Consider the following 17,130-nt stretch of genomic DNA (forward strand, 5'->3'; position numbering starts at 1 on the left):
TGGGTCAGTCAGCTGTTGTAAGATAAGCAGAACCAAACTGCTCCTGTATGTGTGCTTTCAAGTCAGCGCTGACACTATCTGGATTGATCCCTGCAGTTTTCTTGGCAAGGTAGGTGGGTTTTTTTTTTTTTTTTTAAGGAAGCGGTTGCCATTGCCTGCTTCTCTTAAGGCTGATCGAGAAATCACCGCATTGGTGCGGTTCGCTGTATAATGGATATTCAAAAGCTGGGCTAAACCAAGCGAACGAGACAATAGAACAACCTCAAACACCGCGAGAAAAGGAACGCTCGAAAAAAGAGATTCGGTTCAACCCGGACCTTTCCTAGGCACGGAGAGGCTCGCCTTTCTAGCCTTCGACGTCTCTATGGTGAAAGGCCTTTCTCCGTTTGGGTAGGGTAGGACAATAGAGCGGCCATCCCGCTTCATAGGAAGCCCGGCGGAAGGCCTGATGAAATCAAGGGGTAGGGAAAATCTGACTCCTCCCTTTCCCCCCCCCCGCCCGCCTTCTCCTGGCAACGAACGCCGTAGGTATGCTGTGACGTCATCGTGAGGAAGGAGCGGCGGGGCAGCCGTTTACCGGATGTGGGAGCGTGACGGGGGGGAGGGGCCATCCTGCCTTGAGGCTGCCCAGCTGCGGGGGCTGCCTGGTGAGTGGGTGGGATGGCGGGGCGGCGGCGGAGAGAGTCGAATCGGGAGGGGCGCGGCAGGTCTGCGGCGCTTCGATAGCGGGTCGGCCGGAGGGGAGGCGGGGGCGCTGAAGAAGTGAGCCTGCTCTTAGGAAGAAGCGGGGGGAGACGAAGCGAGACAAAGTGGTACCCCTATTGTGTTCATTCTCCTCCTCCCTGGTGTGTGTTTGTGTGTGTGCGCGTGTGTGCGTGCGCGGTGGGTCTCCTGCAGAAAAGATCGCGATGCGGAACTGAGGACGGAAAGGAAGGCGCCGTCATCTCCCCCCCCCCCTCCCAATACTCTCTGGCTGTGAGCTTGGCAAGGTATTCGTAGCTAAGATGGGGAGTAATTTATGCGTAACATAAATTGCGCTTGGACCAAAAACACCGGATGGCCAAAAGATCCTCCCGCTTCCCCGGGGTTTTTAAAGCAACCTGGGTGCCTTCCCAATCAATTTCCAGTTGTCCTTAGCCGTTGATCGTGTGCTACCTAGGAAGAAATGGGACTTGTAGTCCCTTACATCTGTGGGGGCATCAAGTTAGTGAAGGCTAATGGTCCTGGGCAGCAGACAGAATGGGAGGAAAATGGGCTGAAGTCCAGCTGAGAGAAGGGTACATATTAAATGTAAATGGAGGTGGGTTATTGTTTTTTTTAAAAAAAACAATAGTAAAGATGTGCATACTTAAAATATAGGATTTCGAAGTGTTTGAACTAGAAGTTGGAGATCATAGGGAAAAATTGCTCATTTGATTTTTTTTTTTTAATAGGCTGGGGCAGATTTGTTAGCAGAAGAATGCCAAACTTTTTAGCTGTGCCTGGAGTTAGGAGAGTGAAATTGCTTGATTCTACTGATAAAAACTTGACTTCTTCCTGTCTCTCAGTGAATAGATGTCTATGTGGCTCTCTGACTTTTTCTGTGAGATCTCCTGAGCCCCTTGTACCTGCCTTGTTCATAGTGAAGTGAAATGTACTCCATTTCACTTGTATTTTTGCCTAAGCAGGGTGAACAACTCTGGAAAGAACATTCAAAATTGCTCTTTCATATCTTCCTAATAGGAACTTTACATCAGGGTCATAAGGAAATCCCAAGTTTGAGACCCACAAAGCCTGAAAAAAAATACAAAGAGATGCAAAGCCTGGGTGTCGGAATAAAAAATGTGAATTATTTTACTTAGCAGTAAATAAACATATTAAAAATAAAAACGTGTTAGAGAATAATAGAAATAGGGAGATTGAATTGAATGCTCAACAATAGTACTATTTTCACTGATTCATTTAAGAATTCTGAGGTGCTTTTTACCTTCCTCCATCATAAAATTATTTCAGAACAGCTTGCATAAGATTATCTGCCAGTTTGTAATCTAAATGAGATTGTGTGAAAGGAAAAAAGCTGAGGAAAACAAGCAAGTGTGGACTCTAGTTCTTGAACTGAGGTTCATTATATGATAAACCCCTGGCTATCAGATGGGCAGATTCTCCAAAGTCACCATGAATCAAACCCTGGTTAAAGCGATAGGTTTACTTTCCTTAACCACAGGTCTGTGTGTCATCTCAATCCAGGTGGTTTGGTTAACTATTTAACTCTTCTTCCAAATGAAGAGATCTAAGGTGTGAATGTTAAGCAGTTCAGGGTGACTGTCAAGATGGAGACAACTGGATGGATGGGGTGTACTTCAGTGAATTGAAAATTGTAAGAAAGCTGTATATGGAAAATTGCAACATGCTGTATTATTCTAAATGAAATAAGCATTTAACAGGACTTTCAAAGGGGCTGAGAAGAAGGGAAGGAATGGTAAAGAACTTCACTTGGTTAAGCTTCAAAGAGGCCACATACCCACCACTCCCCAACCCCAGATTCTTGTATGATTAGAGATCTGAATTAAGCAGTTTGCCTCTCATTGCAAGTATTTAATTTAATCAATTTGTTCGCTACATATTTTTCTCACCCTTCGTTTTGTAACTATATGTGAATGAAAAAAACACAGATTCCTTGGTATGCCATCCTATTCAGGAATGGTTTTTAAAAAAAAATCTCTCTGGTTTAAGCTTATAATGTCAGAAAAGTTGTGACAGCACTGTAAAACCAAGTCCAATAGTTATAACAAAAAAGAACAACTCCTCCTTTCTTGCTGTTTAGTCCTGTTTTGGCTGCTTCATTTAGCGACCATTCATAGTTACAACCGTGATATAAAAGAAACTTTAGGCCCAGTTCCTGCAATGACGACCTTTGCATATCTGTAAAGCAAAGGAAAAGTGAAGTAAGATCATAAAAGAATTGCGGTTTCACTTAGCAATCTATTTGCTTAATGACTAAGTTGCTGGTCCTAATTATGATTGCTAAACAAGGACTACCTATACATGCCAGGCAACGTAGGGAGATACAGTTGCAAATCACTGGCAGCCTATCAAAATCTGTGAGGGACGACCAGCAAGGAAATGGTTATATACATATTGAACAGTCAGAGACCGACCCAATCAATGGTCATAACTGGATTTTGAAGATTTTATAGATCTATTTCTTTTTTCAAACTTGATGGGAGAACATTACTTTGGGGTGTTAAATCTCATTTCTGTGGCAGACTATTAACATGTAATAATGTATTTTTAGAGAGGAAGAAGATGGAAAGTAATGCTGTTCTTCTGGAATCCAAATCCTCACCCATCAACCTTCTGAATGAAATGCACCAGCTGCGTCTCCTAGGTCACCTTTGTGATGTCACCGTGAGTGTAGAATATCAAGGAGTCAGAGCTGAGTTTGTTGCTCACAAAGCTGTGCTGGCAGCCACAAGCAAGTTCTTTAAAGAGGTCTTTCTTAATGAAAATGGCATGGATGGACTAAGGACCATTGTGTTACTGAATGAAGTCCAGGTAGCTGACTTTGCGTCTTTTCTGGAGTTTGTTTATACTGCCCGGGTAGAGGTAGAAGAAGATCGGGTACAGCGCATGCTGGAAGTGGCTGAGAAACTGAAATGTTTAGATTTGTCAGAGACTTGTTTTCAGTTAAAAAAACAAATGCTTGAATCGGTGTTGCTGGAATTGCAAAATTTTTCTGAGTCACAGGATCCTGGTGAGGATGGCAGGGCTCATCCTGGCACTTTAATTGAGCCCAAAACTGTGACTGAACCACAAGGGGACAATGTGGATTATTTTGCAAGTTCTGCCCTCAGAAGACCCAGGACTGGACCGGACCTCGAGTCCACCACCCTGAAATTAAAGGAAAAGTTGGACAAAAAAAAAGAAGCCCTGAAGCCCCCCTGTGCCAAAATCAGGCGGGCGAGTGGCAGGTTGGCTGGCAGAAAAGTCTTTGTGGAGATACCCAAGAAGAAGTACACAAGGCGCCTGCGAGAGCAACAGAAGTTTGCTGAAGCTGTTGTGGAGGAGAGCTGGCTTTCCAAAGACCAGGGCCCCCGTGAAAAGGGTGGGGGCGAGGAGGAGGAGGAGGAGGAGAAAGATCAAGTGTTGAGCAGTGTGAAGCTAGAGGAGAAAGGGCCTGATGGTGCTGAGGACCACCGGGAAGAAAACCTGACTAAACTGGAGGAGGATAAAAAGAACCGCAGTGGCAACTTTACTTGCAGTACTTGTGAGCGGGAATTCCTCTACGAGAAGAGCTTTCTGAAACACATCAAGCAGAGCCATGGCATCGCAGCCGAAATCATTTACCGTTGCGAAACCTGCGGCCAGACTTTTGCCAACCGGTGCAACCTCAAAAGCCACCAGCGCCACGTCCACAGCAGCGAGCGCCACTTCCCATGCGAGCTCTGTGGTAAGAAGTTCAAGCGCAAGAAGGACGTCAAGCGGCACATTCTGCAGGTTCATGAGGGTGGTGGGGAGCGTCATCACTGCCTCCAGTGTGGAAAGGGTTTGAGCTCCAAAACGGCCCTGAGGCTTCATGAAAGGACACACACAGGCGACAAGCCTTATGGGTGCACAGAGTGTGAGGCTAAGTTTTCTCAGCCTTCGGCACTTAAAACACACATGAGGTATGAACAGACGGGACGGGCCTTGTAAGCTAAATCTCCGGGCAAAAAGCTAATGCCCTCCCTGAGGCAGCTTCTTCCTGGGCAAAAAAAGTAATGAATAGGTTGGAGCTCCTCTCTGGCGGATTCAGTAATAGGGGTTTTCTTTTGAAATGGCAGATTGTGGTCATAATCTAAAATGCTCCTGAGCCACCGTAACATACATTGGAATAAATGTAAGCCTTAGCTAAAGAACACAGAACATTTAGAATCCTGATTATTGAATCCTGATTATTATTGATTATTATCCTGATTATTAGTGTTGTGGGAATGATGATAACATCCCAGTGACAGGCTGTCTTGGGTAAAATACAATAGTGTGTAAAAATTAAGGAGAATTGTAGCAGGTTGTCCCATGTTGGAAAACCAGTTCATACGATTAAACCTTGTCCAGGTAATATTTGAAATACTGTCAGGAGGGTTACAGGGGTATTTATTCTCAAACAGCCTTCTCATTCTAAGGCTCTCCAGATGGGCTGGCTGGAACTCCCAGAACTACAGCTCCTTCACCCTCTCATTTTGACATGAGTTTGGAGATAATCAGTGCTGTTTGCAGTCAGTTTACCATATTAAACATTCAGAGAGCACTTTCTTTAGTTCTGATTGAATGTTTCTAATTATTTTTGGCCAGATTTCTTTTCTTCTGAAAAGAAATCAGAGTATGTTTCTAATATTACTTAGAGTAGAAATGATACTTCCTTGATCAAGACAAGGAATTGGATTGGTCTTTTAAGAAAAAAGATATTTCTGCCTGTGCTTTTCAGTCATAGCTGGGCAAATAAAATAATAACACGTAAGAGATATGCAAAACTTTCGTCATGTTTGGAGGCTAGACCAGTGTTTTTCAACCACTGTGCCGCGGCACACTAGTGTGCCGTGACATAGTGTAAGGTGTGCTGTGGGAGAATTACTTTATATATAGTCAATATAGGCACAGAGTTAAATTTTTTTAACATTTTCTAATGGTGGTGTGCCTCGTGATTTTTTCATGAAAAAAGTGTGCCTTTGCACAAAAAAGGTTGAAAAACACTGGGCTAGACTAAGCTTTTATATAATGTGACATAAATGAATGTAGCCTTTTTGGCTAATCGGAGTCTCTTGTTATCCCTTATGTTATTGAGGAGAATTTCAGAATCTCTTTAGTTTTGATGGGTCCTGATTTATTGTTTTGCCTAAGCTGGGAATTATGGGTGAAGTCTGATACCAAAACAATTCAGCTTCAACCCAATGCTTACGAACTAGATGAAGATAATCATCATGCAAAACACTAGGTTTGAATGAAATAGGCAGCTGTGCTTACCTAACGGAACAGTTAAAGACTGTGCAAGTAGAAAAGAGTCAGGTAGGGGCGTTGGCAAGCTTAGGAGAAAGCTGTGTGTAGTTAGCTAAGGAACGATTGAGGACCATGGCTCAATGGCTTTTTCCATGGCTGAATGGCTGGGAAACTGTGACTAAGCGCCTTAGCAAATATCTATCCCACTAACTTTCAAATCTAGGAATACAGGTAATTCTCGACTTAACCATTCATTTAGTGGATGTTCAAAGCTACAGTAGCACTGAAAAAAATGACTTACAATAATTTTTCCACACATATGACCATTGTAGCATCCCCATGGCCGTATGATCAAAATGTGTGTAGTTAGTAACTGGCATTTATTTATAATGTTTGCAGTGTCTTGGGATCATGCAATCACCTTTTGAGACCTGGCAAGCAAAATCAATAGGGAAGCCAGATTCACTTCAGAACTGTATTATTAACTTAACAACTGCAGTGATTCACTTAATGACTCTGGCAAGAAAGGTTGCAAAAGGGGACAAAACTCGCTTAACAACTCTCTTACTTAGCAACAAAAAAATTGGGCTCAATTGTGGTCATAAGTTGAGGACTACCTGTACATAGAAGGTGAGAACAAGGCAGATCTACTTTGTAACCTAACGGGCAATTATGAGTTCAGCCCCTATAATGTTGAGCTCAACTTCCATGATTCCCCCAGGCGATATAACTGACATCCATGCTGATTAAGAATTGCAGGAACCGAGGTCCAATTTCATCTGGAAGGCATAGAATTGGAGAAAGCTACTTCAGGGTTATTTTGTTTTTATGCTTCCTGTTACATTGCTGCTGATCCTAGCTTGTGAATCATCGGAGATAAGATTCTGCTTATTCTTGGAAATAGAGAAGAAGTTTGGATATACAAGGGTTGAATGAAAAATAAGCAGCTCCATAAATTTTAGTTTAAATGGGAATATTTTAATCAATGAAACAGGGAAATCATCCTTGAAATGCTCTGTACTTCTCCACATAATCACTAGCATTTACTACACACTGTTGCCAATGATGGACAAGCTTCTTAAAACAGTCACACAAAATGTGTCTTTGGCCTAGTCCCAATAGTCTTTCCCCCTTCTTCATTTGAGTTAGAGAGATGCCTAAGAAGATATTCTTTCGATTGTGGGGAAAGGTGGAAGTTGCATGATTCCAAATCTGGACTATATTGCAGATCGGCTAATGTAGTGAGGTCAAGCTTTGCCATTGTCTCTTGGGTGGCCCATGGACAAGGCCTAGGGGTTGACGCCTACAGAGTTGCATTCATATCTCCTTGTGCTTCCAAACGCCATTTAATTGGGTGGGCTTTCGGCATTTTGAGTTGATAGTGGTGCTAGGTTCTACGAACACACAAATAATGCCACATAAGTAGACAGAAAAGCGGTAACTATGTTTTCCTGACAAAGCCTGTGTTTTGATTTTTTTTTTCCCAAGGTAAAATTTTGTAATGACATTCCATGGACCAATGTTTCATTTCTGAACCTCAGTGACATGCCCATGTTTCACTGAAGTTCATAACACAGTGAAGAAACTTTTCCATTATCTTCATTCTTACAATATGACAATGATTGCTGGCAAATTTCAACCCTTGAAAGCTTTTGTCTTTGCTATCAGCGTGAGAGGAATGCATCTTGCACGTTATGTGGGTCACGTTACTGATATATTAAAGTATATCAGTGATGTGACTGACCCACACATTCCTGTTACAATGCTATGGTTGTGTCCCTTTGACTGATTCACCAATTCTCTTTGATGTGTTTATCAACCTTTCTCATGTGAAGCTCCCGCTGTCATAGCTTATCTATAGTACTTTGTTCTTGATTATACAAATCAACCTTTCCCATCTGTACCTTTTTTGGCTCAGCTATGTGGAGTAGGCATATCAAGGCAATAATCACCCCCAACAATCGACATTTGTTGTGCATTTCAGTTGGAGGGATTCCTTTGGCAATCAAAACTTAAAAAGTGCAATCTCAGCAGACTTCCATTTTACGAAATGGGGGGTGGGGTAGGAAATGCTGAAGGAAATATCTAACATCTACTACACTAGTATTATCACCATTGTTAACTTATGTAACATCGGAAGCCTTGCTTTTCATTCAACCCTTGTAAGGTAGGAGAGAAAAATGGAGAATTTAATGGGGTTTAGATACGTCACCTCTATTCCTAAAGCAGATATCTGTGGTGGAATTTGATTACAAAGTTATAGGAACATTTTGGTCCTTCATGCTTCTTGATTCAGGAATAATCGTTATTTTAAGGGCAGAGTATGAAATACTACCTGAATTCGGAGAGGAAGTGACCTATAATCCACATGCACTAGTATTTTTTTTATTTAAGAGAATCAAAATGCTTTTGATATATAGCTTCTGTAAGTAATTTTTCCCAGCTTTTGAAAAGTGAAATATTTGCAGTATTTGCAATATTTGTGGTACTAAACACAAAAAGACATTAATCTGAAAGTTTAATTTTCAGTTGTGATTCATTTCCCAAGTTAAATTTTAATCACGTTTGTTCCCTTTTTATTGCAGGTTAATTTAGGCCACTGTTGCTTTTGATTTTAAGAAAATAATTTTCGTTTGACCATTCTCTTGTCCATTTTGAAATTTATTTCTGGTGTCTTCTCTTTTGAGGGGAAGTATGCCTAGACTTAAGCCTAGACTGTTATTCTCTGAATTTTGCTTTTAAAAAAGTCTTTTTAACGTGAAATAATCTCACCCTGCCATTCAACATCATGCACAAATGATAAGCTAGGTATAACATTTCCCAGTCAGTATTAGAGATCATTATTCTAGACTGGAAATCTTAAGAGTCATCCTAGTAAATGCCATTGATTGCTAACCACTGATTTATGTCTCAGTGATGCTGAGGAGCAAATATAATACGTGTCCTGATTTGTGTTATTCTTCTCTTATTTCAGAATCCACACAGGCGAAAAACCATTTGTTTGTGATGATTGTGGAGCAAAATTTACACAAAATCACATGCTTATATACCATAAAAGGTGCCATACAGGTAGTAGGATAATACTGCATTTTTACACTCCATTTTTTTTTTATTTAGTGACTGATATGTGCAATGTATAATCTGTTTTGATGTATGTTATTACTATATGTATGGGGTGATGGGGTTAAGGTTAATGTTCTTGAAGATCAATGGCTATCAAATTTTATTCTTGTGTCAATTTAAAATTATTACCTGGTTCTCATTAGTTTAGAAAAAATGTTGTATACCTTTACTCTGGATAGTCCAGTATGTTTTCCAGAACTATTTGGCTCAGAGCTATTATTGGGATCAATAGAAATTCAGTTTTCCACTTTCAAGAAACCGATCAAATGATAAGAGTAGGTTGTTATTATATCTTGTTAAATGTTATGATTTGTTATTTAGAGATTTTCCTGTTAGCAGTATCACCAAACCATGAAATAATTATACTAGCGAATAAGGATATCTTTTGTTCACATAAAATTTTGTCCCACGGATAACTGAATCCTAATTCATTCAGGTAACCCAGTTGGATAGATTTTTTTTTTTAACCTGAAACCATTAAAATGTTATGAAGAGATTCCTAAGTTGTGCTAGCCTAAACCATAGTTGGCTAGTTCGCAGTTCAGTATACGATGTGAAAACAGCCTTATTTTCTACTTTAGTCGCATTAATGAGATTCTGCTAAACCAACAAGAGAAGATAAGCTCCTTTTTTTGTTTACATTAAAACAATGCACAGAAAGATATGTGCTGTTGGAAATGCCACAATGTATTATTGTGTTAAGAAGGGATATGTATTGGCAATCTTGCTATTCTTCATAACTCCATAATCAAGCATACGTACAAACTGCATCTCCATTAGCTAACTGCCAAGTTGGATCCAATATCCAATATTGCTGTGGTTTTATCTCAATCTCATGTTAATCTTAAATCCTACAATAATTTTGAGTATGAGATAATAGTAGGCTTTTTGTAGCCACTATAAAAATCTAATGAATCTAATTACGTGTCACTCTGAAGTAAGAACTGTTTTGCGAAGTATTTTTATTTCATACTTTTAAAAATGTTGACTATAAAAAGTTCTCCATCCATCCATCATTAATTATGGGATACATTTCAGAGAAATCCTTTTGGCCACGTTAACTTTGTAGAGATGTCAGTATAAAATATTCAAGGAGAACTTGTTTTTTTATAACTAACACTACCACTTAGACTTATATATAGACTTATATACTGCTTCACACTGCTTTTACAGCCCTCTCTAGGCCGTTTTACAGAGTCAGCCTATTGCCCCCAACAATCTGGGTCCTCATTTTACTCACCTCGAAAGGATGGAAGGCTGAGAACCTTGAGCCTGGTGAGATTCGAACTGCCAAACTGCTGGCAGCTGGTGATCAGCAGAAGTATCCTGCAGTATTGCACTCTAACCACTGCGCCACTCTAACCACTGCGCCACTCTAACCACTGCACCACTCTTAACTATAACTATTACTTAACTATAACTATTCCAGAACTATGACAGACAAAGCAGAAGTGGATGGCCTTGTGTGCAAACTCATATTCATGTGTGTGGGTTGAACTTGGCATCAGTAAAAAACAGTCTCTCTGCTTTTTTCCCCTTCCAATTCCTTTATGCTCTAGGAGAGCGGCCTTTCATGTGTGAGACATGTGGGAAGAGCTTTGCCTCCAAGGAGTATTTGAAACACCATAATCGAATCCACACTGGATCCAAGCCCTTTAAATGTGAAATTTGCTTCAGGACATTTGCGCAGAGGAATTCACTCTATCAGCACATCAAAGTTCATACAGGTAGGAAGCTACAAAAACAATTTAGGAAAATGTTTGGCTTTAAAACTTTTTTTAAAAAAATTTAAGAGTGTTCTCTGAAGCTTTCTTGCTAGCTGATGCCAATCCTCTTGTAGCCCTTAGTTTTATCAGTGATGGTAGCATCTTTTACAATTTCCAGGCTTCCATAGTGCTATCTGCCAGATCACCAGATTGCCTGTGTTTCAGCCTGAATTCACTACTATACTGAATTATACCATATTGTGTTGGGTTTTTGCCCAGCCAATCCCAGTGATTTGTAAATCATCATTTGTGGCTTTATGAATCAGACTGTTGTAATCCCTTACGTCGAACAAACTGTAGCTGAGTTCAAATTGATTGTGAGAAATAATTGTTTCAAATGTAATATTTGAGATTGTTTGAATCTGGCATACACAACCTAGAAGCATCCTCTTATCTTCAGCAGCTTGAAATTCCAGATCTCATATTTTTGACTGTTTTCTTGAGGTATTGTTATTTAGTTTTAGAACTTATGTAAAGAAGAGATATTTTAGGTTATATTAGGTTATTTCTGCAGAAATATTAAAAATTCAAATGGTCTCGCCAACTTTTAAGCAGCACTATAAATATTCCCAATGTCTTTGAATCTAATTTTTATACTTTGAACTCTTGAGAAAATAATAGGTGTACTTTTGTCTCGTTTTCCTCTACTTGATTGCTTTTATTTCTTGTCCCTAAAAGTAAACTTTGTCTGCTTTTGTTTACTTCTTCATTTTTTAAAAAAACATGCATCTATAAATCTGTTCCTCTGCTTATGATCTTCACTGATTCCTGCTCCTTTTTATAGCTTTAACAATTTGGGGTTGTTAGCGTTGTGTTTGCATACCTGCAAATTCTCCAACTCCTGTTTAGCTTTCATATATTATTCCCTGAAATTCCGTTCTTTGTACCTTTAGGCGTTTTCCTCTTTAAAGTATATAAAGATCTATTTCATTGCATTCTTAACTACATCACCAGCTAATATTCTTTGCATCTTTTGAAAAGATTCTCCAGATTCTCTCTTCAAGAGATTAGGACTATTCTTTTTCTATAATCCCCAATTGGTAACATTTTGTTTTTGCTTTTATTTGGAGGTGTAAATATGCTGAGAAGCACAACCTCAGCAAGGTGGCAGTGTAGCCAAAGCTTTCAGTCAGGTTATTTGTGCATCTCATTGGCAAAACTTCCCCTGATTTCTGTAGGTGCTTTATCTTACAGGTGAGCGTCCATACTGCTGTGATCAGTGTGGCAAACAGTTTACTCAACTGAATGCTCTGCAACGTCATCATCGGATCCACACGGGAGAGAAGCCATTCATGTGCAATGCCTGTGGGCGGACATTTACCGACAAGTCTACTCTTCGGCGGCACACTTCAGTAAGGGGGAAATGGGCACTTCTGTGAAAATTGCTTTTTGTGTACTTCCACTTATTGTTATTGTTGCATTAAAGGATAGGAAAGGTTACCTTGTATGGATCCCACAATATTATATATATCAGCGGTTCTCAACCTTCTTAATGCCGTGACCCTTTAATACAGTTCCTTAAGTTGTAGTGACCCCCAACCAACGCTCTGTCGTGCCAAAACCCCGCCCCTCAGCTCTGATTGGCTTGGAACCCAATAACCGGAAGCCAATTTCTCCCCCCCTCCCCCCCCACATATAGACTCCCTTTTTTTTACGTTCGCGTTTCTCCTCCTACTTCCCTGTGTGCGCCTGCATGTATTTGTGGGTGTGTGCGCGTATGCATGTGTGTGCGCGAGAGAGAGCGACACAGCACGCTTTAGTCTAAAAAGTTAAAAGAGTTCCAATGGTCTTAGGCGACCCCTGTGAAAAGGTCGTTCGACCCCCAAAGGGGTCGCAACCCACAGGTTGTGAACCGTTGATATATATGGTGGTCTTGGATAATGAGATTAGAGTAAGAACTTTTCATGGATGAGCATTTTATGCAGATTAAAAAAATGGGAACCTTTCAGATATTAGCAGAGGATATTTCGATTTCTATTGATAAAATACCTTCCTTATTGATGGTTGGGTTTCTGATTGGTGACATCTGCCAAATCAGGCTGTTCGGAATTACAGTGACAATTTTGATTTTGGTTTTGAACATCCACAAAAACTCATCCCAACACACAATTAAGAAATGTGACACCGAGTTTCAAATATAGAGCCTGATCTTTGCCATCAAAAAGCCCACAAGCTTTTCCTTGAAGGAGAAAACAATTTACACATGAACGAATGCACAGGCAAGTTTTACTATTTGAGATTATTTTTAGTTTGCTTGTAATGTTTCGCGCCTTCCCTTCACTTGGGAAAAATGTGTCCCGCTTCTTGCTATCTCAACATTTTAATTGCCACTGTTCTTCCCCGAATTCTACAGTTTCTTCACTGTAAACTTTGTCACTTGAATATAAACCAATTCTCCAAAATATTCTGCTATATTTGAATGAATAGCTATAGGTTAGCTATTACTTAACCAAGAATCTCCTCCGTACTGTATCAGAGTTTAAAGCTCTGTGAATGGGTTGGTTTGTTACAGCCTTTCAGACTATAGAAAGTGCTGTAGAATCCAGTGGGTACTAATGAGTGATTTCATATGGGCAATCTTTTTTCTTTAATAGATTCATGATAAGAACACACCCTGGAAGTCTTTCCTTGTAGTTATTGAAGGTGCTTCAAAGAATGATGAGGATCATAAGACTGAGGTTCCTGATGAGGAATACGATGAACCTCGTCCCAAGTTATCCGAAAAGCTGCTGTCATTCTCTGAGAATGGGCACTATCAAAGTTTGATGGCTGTTCAAGACAGCATGACTGTCGGGCATGAAAATGGATCTTCCTCTGTAACAGACTGTAAATTGAGGCCTGTAGGGGGGTCCCAAGAAGCCCCCATAGCTACAGCTTTGCATGATCTGACAGTGTTGCACGCCCAGACAGACTCACTTCAGCCGCCTCTTCACAACTTGGTGAACACGGAATAGGTTGCATCAGTTGAGTGGAGAAGTTCCACAAGGGAAAAGTTACTTTATATTGTGTAAAACTCTTGTAGTACAGTAACCTGTAAAAAAAAGGGTGCTGTTAGAATCCTGTGCTCTACCCAAATTAGTTGAATTTAAATGGATGAAGTCAGTACTTAGCCCATTTGTCAAAGAGAAAAGTGCTCTCTTTATGTTTTATCTGCATAATGTAAAGTAGGGTCCAGATCACAGTCACTATAAAAGGAAATGCAGGTTCTGTTTGAGTCCAGATTTTTCTTTTTTTTTCTTTTCTTCTCGGCATTATATCCTGTTAGTTTCCTTTTTAAAGAAATATCTTATTTAACATTGTTTTCATATTGTATGCAGAAGAATGTGAAATAGTGCACCACAATCTCTCTCTCTGTGGGTCTAATACATTATGCAGTGTAATTTTTTTTCAAAGAAATCTCAGATGGTAGGAAATACCTAGCACTGTTTTTGTAAACTGCAGAACTGCTTTTCTGATGGAATTCAGAAAAAAATCACCCTTTGAATCCAACTATGCCCCCTTGGCTGTTGCAATGAAGTCCTGGGTTTCTCCTCCCTCAATTAACCCTTTTGCACCTGTCAAAAATCTGCAGCCAATCAATGCTTTGGCTGTTCTCCAGAACTGATGTGTACAATCACCACAAAGGGCGAGAAAGGGAAAACCACCTTGTTTGTCCCTACAATTTGGATTTTGACATAGCTTTGTAAAAGAAATGGAGCACCCTTAAAATAATGTAATCAATATAACAGATTACTTCTTTTTTTGTGGGGGGGGGGTGTACTTGGAAACAGGTTTTAAAAAAATTGCAGCTTTGTTCTAGAGCTAAATTCTTCAGTCCCTACTGATCTGTCCATTTGATAGTGATGTCTACGACAGAGGTAAGGAACTGAAAGCTTTCCATAGATAATGCTTAATTACAGATCCCAGTGCCAACCAGCATTCGTATTAATGAGACTGAGAATTGTTATCTGGCAACATCTAGAGATTTATAGGTTCCCAACCTGTTTTATAAATTCATCATCTTAATGGCATCCACCTAGGTGCTGTACATTCTTTTCCCAGAATCTCTCTTTAGAAGGCACTGCACATGGTTCTTGGTTCCCCCACCCCCCGCCTGCTAGAAGTTATTTCCCAGTTGCTGCTGTGTTCTACTTACTGGTATTTGCGTATGGAGAAGAGTGTTCTATATCTTGAAAAATTGCATAGGCAGGACTCTCGTAGAACAGATTGCTCCAAGATATTAAAAATGGTGTCTTTTTAAAGATGGGACACATCTTGTTGTAGATAATTTATTGTATATTTTCTTGCTTTGCCCCATTATATTAATATTTTGAATTAAGAAAGTTAAAATCATCAGATTTCTGGCAGTGGTACCTGAAATATTCTGGATGTAATTTTCCTGCTTTGGATTTATGCTTGCACGAAACACTTCCATCTCTTGTGGCAAATTAAGTTATAATTTCGGCTGACATTCGAAGCAATGCAAAAGAGAAATTTAGATAGGAAGACCTATTTGCAAACCTGTAGATGTTTACAAATATATTCACCCAATTATGTTTCAGTGCTCATAGCTCAGGAGACCCTGCAGTGTAACCAAGATAAAATAGTTGCTCCAAACGTGAAAGTAAGTTTCCTATATCACACAGAATGCAGGATGAAAACTTTTAACTCAAAAAGCATCAGTAATGTGCCTTTTTTACTTTTAAAATCAGGAAATAAGAAGTGCCAAAGCCTATGTGAATCTGAAATTCCACCTATATCCTGAATTTGCTAGTATTCTGGGTTTTAATTGTTATATTCAGAAACTATGCTTAGTATTATTTAAGACTTCAAAAAATACCAACTTGTTGTATGTTTCTTTCCAAATCTCATGTATTGCGAATTTTGTGGTGTCTTTCTACATTGGGGAACTAAGGTATAAGTTAAAGTGTTGTAGTTTCTGTCATTCCATGTGCACTCCCAAATTTTCTTTGGAAGATTGTGGGAACCTTAAAGATGCAGCAGCTTTCAGAGAGCTACAAGATGCAGAAGACAACAAAGTAGGGAGAAATCCCCTTTCGAAAGTAGAAATCTGCTCACAAAAGATTTAGTATCAATCTTTTTAGGCATTTTCTGCCCCTTTGAGAAATTGGTGCAACTAGTAATGTGTGTGTTGGGCCCTGGACTCTTCATGACAAAAGAATGTGGTAAATTTGAGAGAGGCACAATTGTTTTGTCTTAAGGGACAGGATTTTCACAGAAGTTATCTTGGCATGCAAGATATCATTTTCCTCAAGGCATTTGTGGATTCAGAGAATATGCCAGCTGCTTTTACTCCGTTACTTTTCAAAGTTGATTTATTCTTTGAATATTGGTTGTACCCTTTGGTAAAGTTTTGGATTCGTTTAGTTGTGCATCCTCAAAATTTCCTCTTTCCTTACATCAACTTCAAAATCACTTTGTAGAGGGGAGGAATAATTTAGGCCAACTTTTCTATATTTGCTTTTCAAATTCTTGCCCCAATATTTTATTTGTTCAGAAGGAAAAGCAATAAAAAGTTCCTATATATAATTTTTTAAAGGTAAACTCTGTAGTAAGAGCTTTATGTCATTTCTTCTGTTTGGTAAAATGTTTTTAGAAATACTATCCAGGGGTTATATTTACATATTTATTTTGTATACCATGTGCTCCTTTTGACTTGCATTTTAATGACCAGTTGCAATACATTTGTAGGGTATATTTCAACCTTAAGTACCGATAGGGATCTTTATTTTATACTGTATAAATATGTGAAAGTAGATGGACTTAAATAAATTGATTGGCCTTATTAAAAAATTAAAGAATGCCATCTTTTTTGCAAGATACTTATTTAGAGAAAGAGGTTACATTTCTTGGAAAATATCGCGATCCAGAAGGCTGAGTAATGTGTAAATGTAATTTACGTGCACTGTAAGCATTCATGTTTGTCTTCAAAAGTAATGGAACTGCTCTCTACTAAAGGATGCGTTTTCACAGCACACTAAGCCAGTATTTCTCAACCTTGGCAACTTGAAGATGTCCGGACTTCAACTCCCAGAATTCCCCAGCCAGCGAATGCTGGCTAGGAAATTCTGGGAGTTGAAGTCCGGACATCTTCAAGTTGCCAAGGTTGAGAAACACTGCACTAAGCCATAATGTGTTTTTTTGGTGTGAATTCAGCCATTACAGAAGGATCTGTAAGCCACTTAGGTCTTAAAGCAAAACCAGCCACTGTGTTGCAATATACAGCTACACTGGAGAATTTTTAGTCTGTTATAATTAGAAAAGAACATAAGGGACCTAGTCCTAC

The 17,130-nt window shown here is 39.5% G+C and overlaps 1 protein-coding gene across 1 annotated transcript; it reads left to right on the forward strand.

The window, feature by feature from the left end:
- The first annotated feature begins 564 nt into the window (after positions 1-564).
- Positions 565-15,897, forward strand: GZF1 (GDNF inducible zinc finger protein 1). Its single transcript, XM_032213555.1, has 6 exons — positions 565-647; positions 3,275-4,646; positions 8,930-9,024; positions 10,638-10,805; positions 12,039-12,196; positions 13,439-15,897. The coding sequence occupies exons 1-6, from the start codon at positions 581-583 to the stop codon at positions 13,796-13,798; spliced, it is 2,220 nt and encodes a 739-aa protein (XP_032069446.1). The 5' UTR covers positions 565-580; the 3' UTR covers positions 13,799-15,897.
- The last annotated feature ends 1,233 nt before the right edge of the window (positions 15,898-17,130 follow it).

This window comes from Thamnophis elegans, chromosome 3, assembly GCF_009769535.1.
Source record: "Thamnophis elegans isolate rThaEle1 chromosome 3, rThaEle1.pri, whole genome shotgun sequence".
NCBI classification, from domain to species: domain Eukaryota; kingdom Metazoa; phylum Chordata; class Lepidosauria; order Squamata; family Colubridae; genus Thamnophis; species Thamnophis elegans.

What these genes read in the sequence shown, in the direction of transcription:
- GZF1 (XM_032213555.1), top strand. Translation starts at nt 581, where the DNA reads ATGTGGGAGCGTGACGGGGGGGAGGGGCCATCCTGCCTTGAGGCTGCC. An exon ending in GCACTTAAAACACACATGAG is followed by an intron (nt 4,647 to 8,929) that starts GTATGAACAGAC and finishes CTCTTATTTCAG; the next exon opens with AATCCACACAGGCGAAAAAC. An exon ending in GCACATCAAAGTTCATACAG is followed by an intron (nt 10,806 to 12,038) that starts GTAGGAAGCTAC and finishes TTTATCTTACAG; the next exon opens with GTGAGCGTCCATACTGCTGT.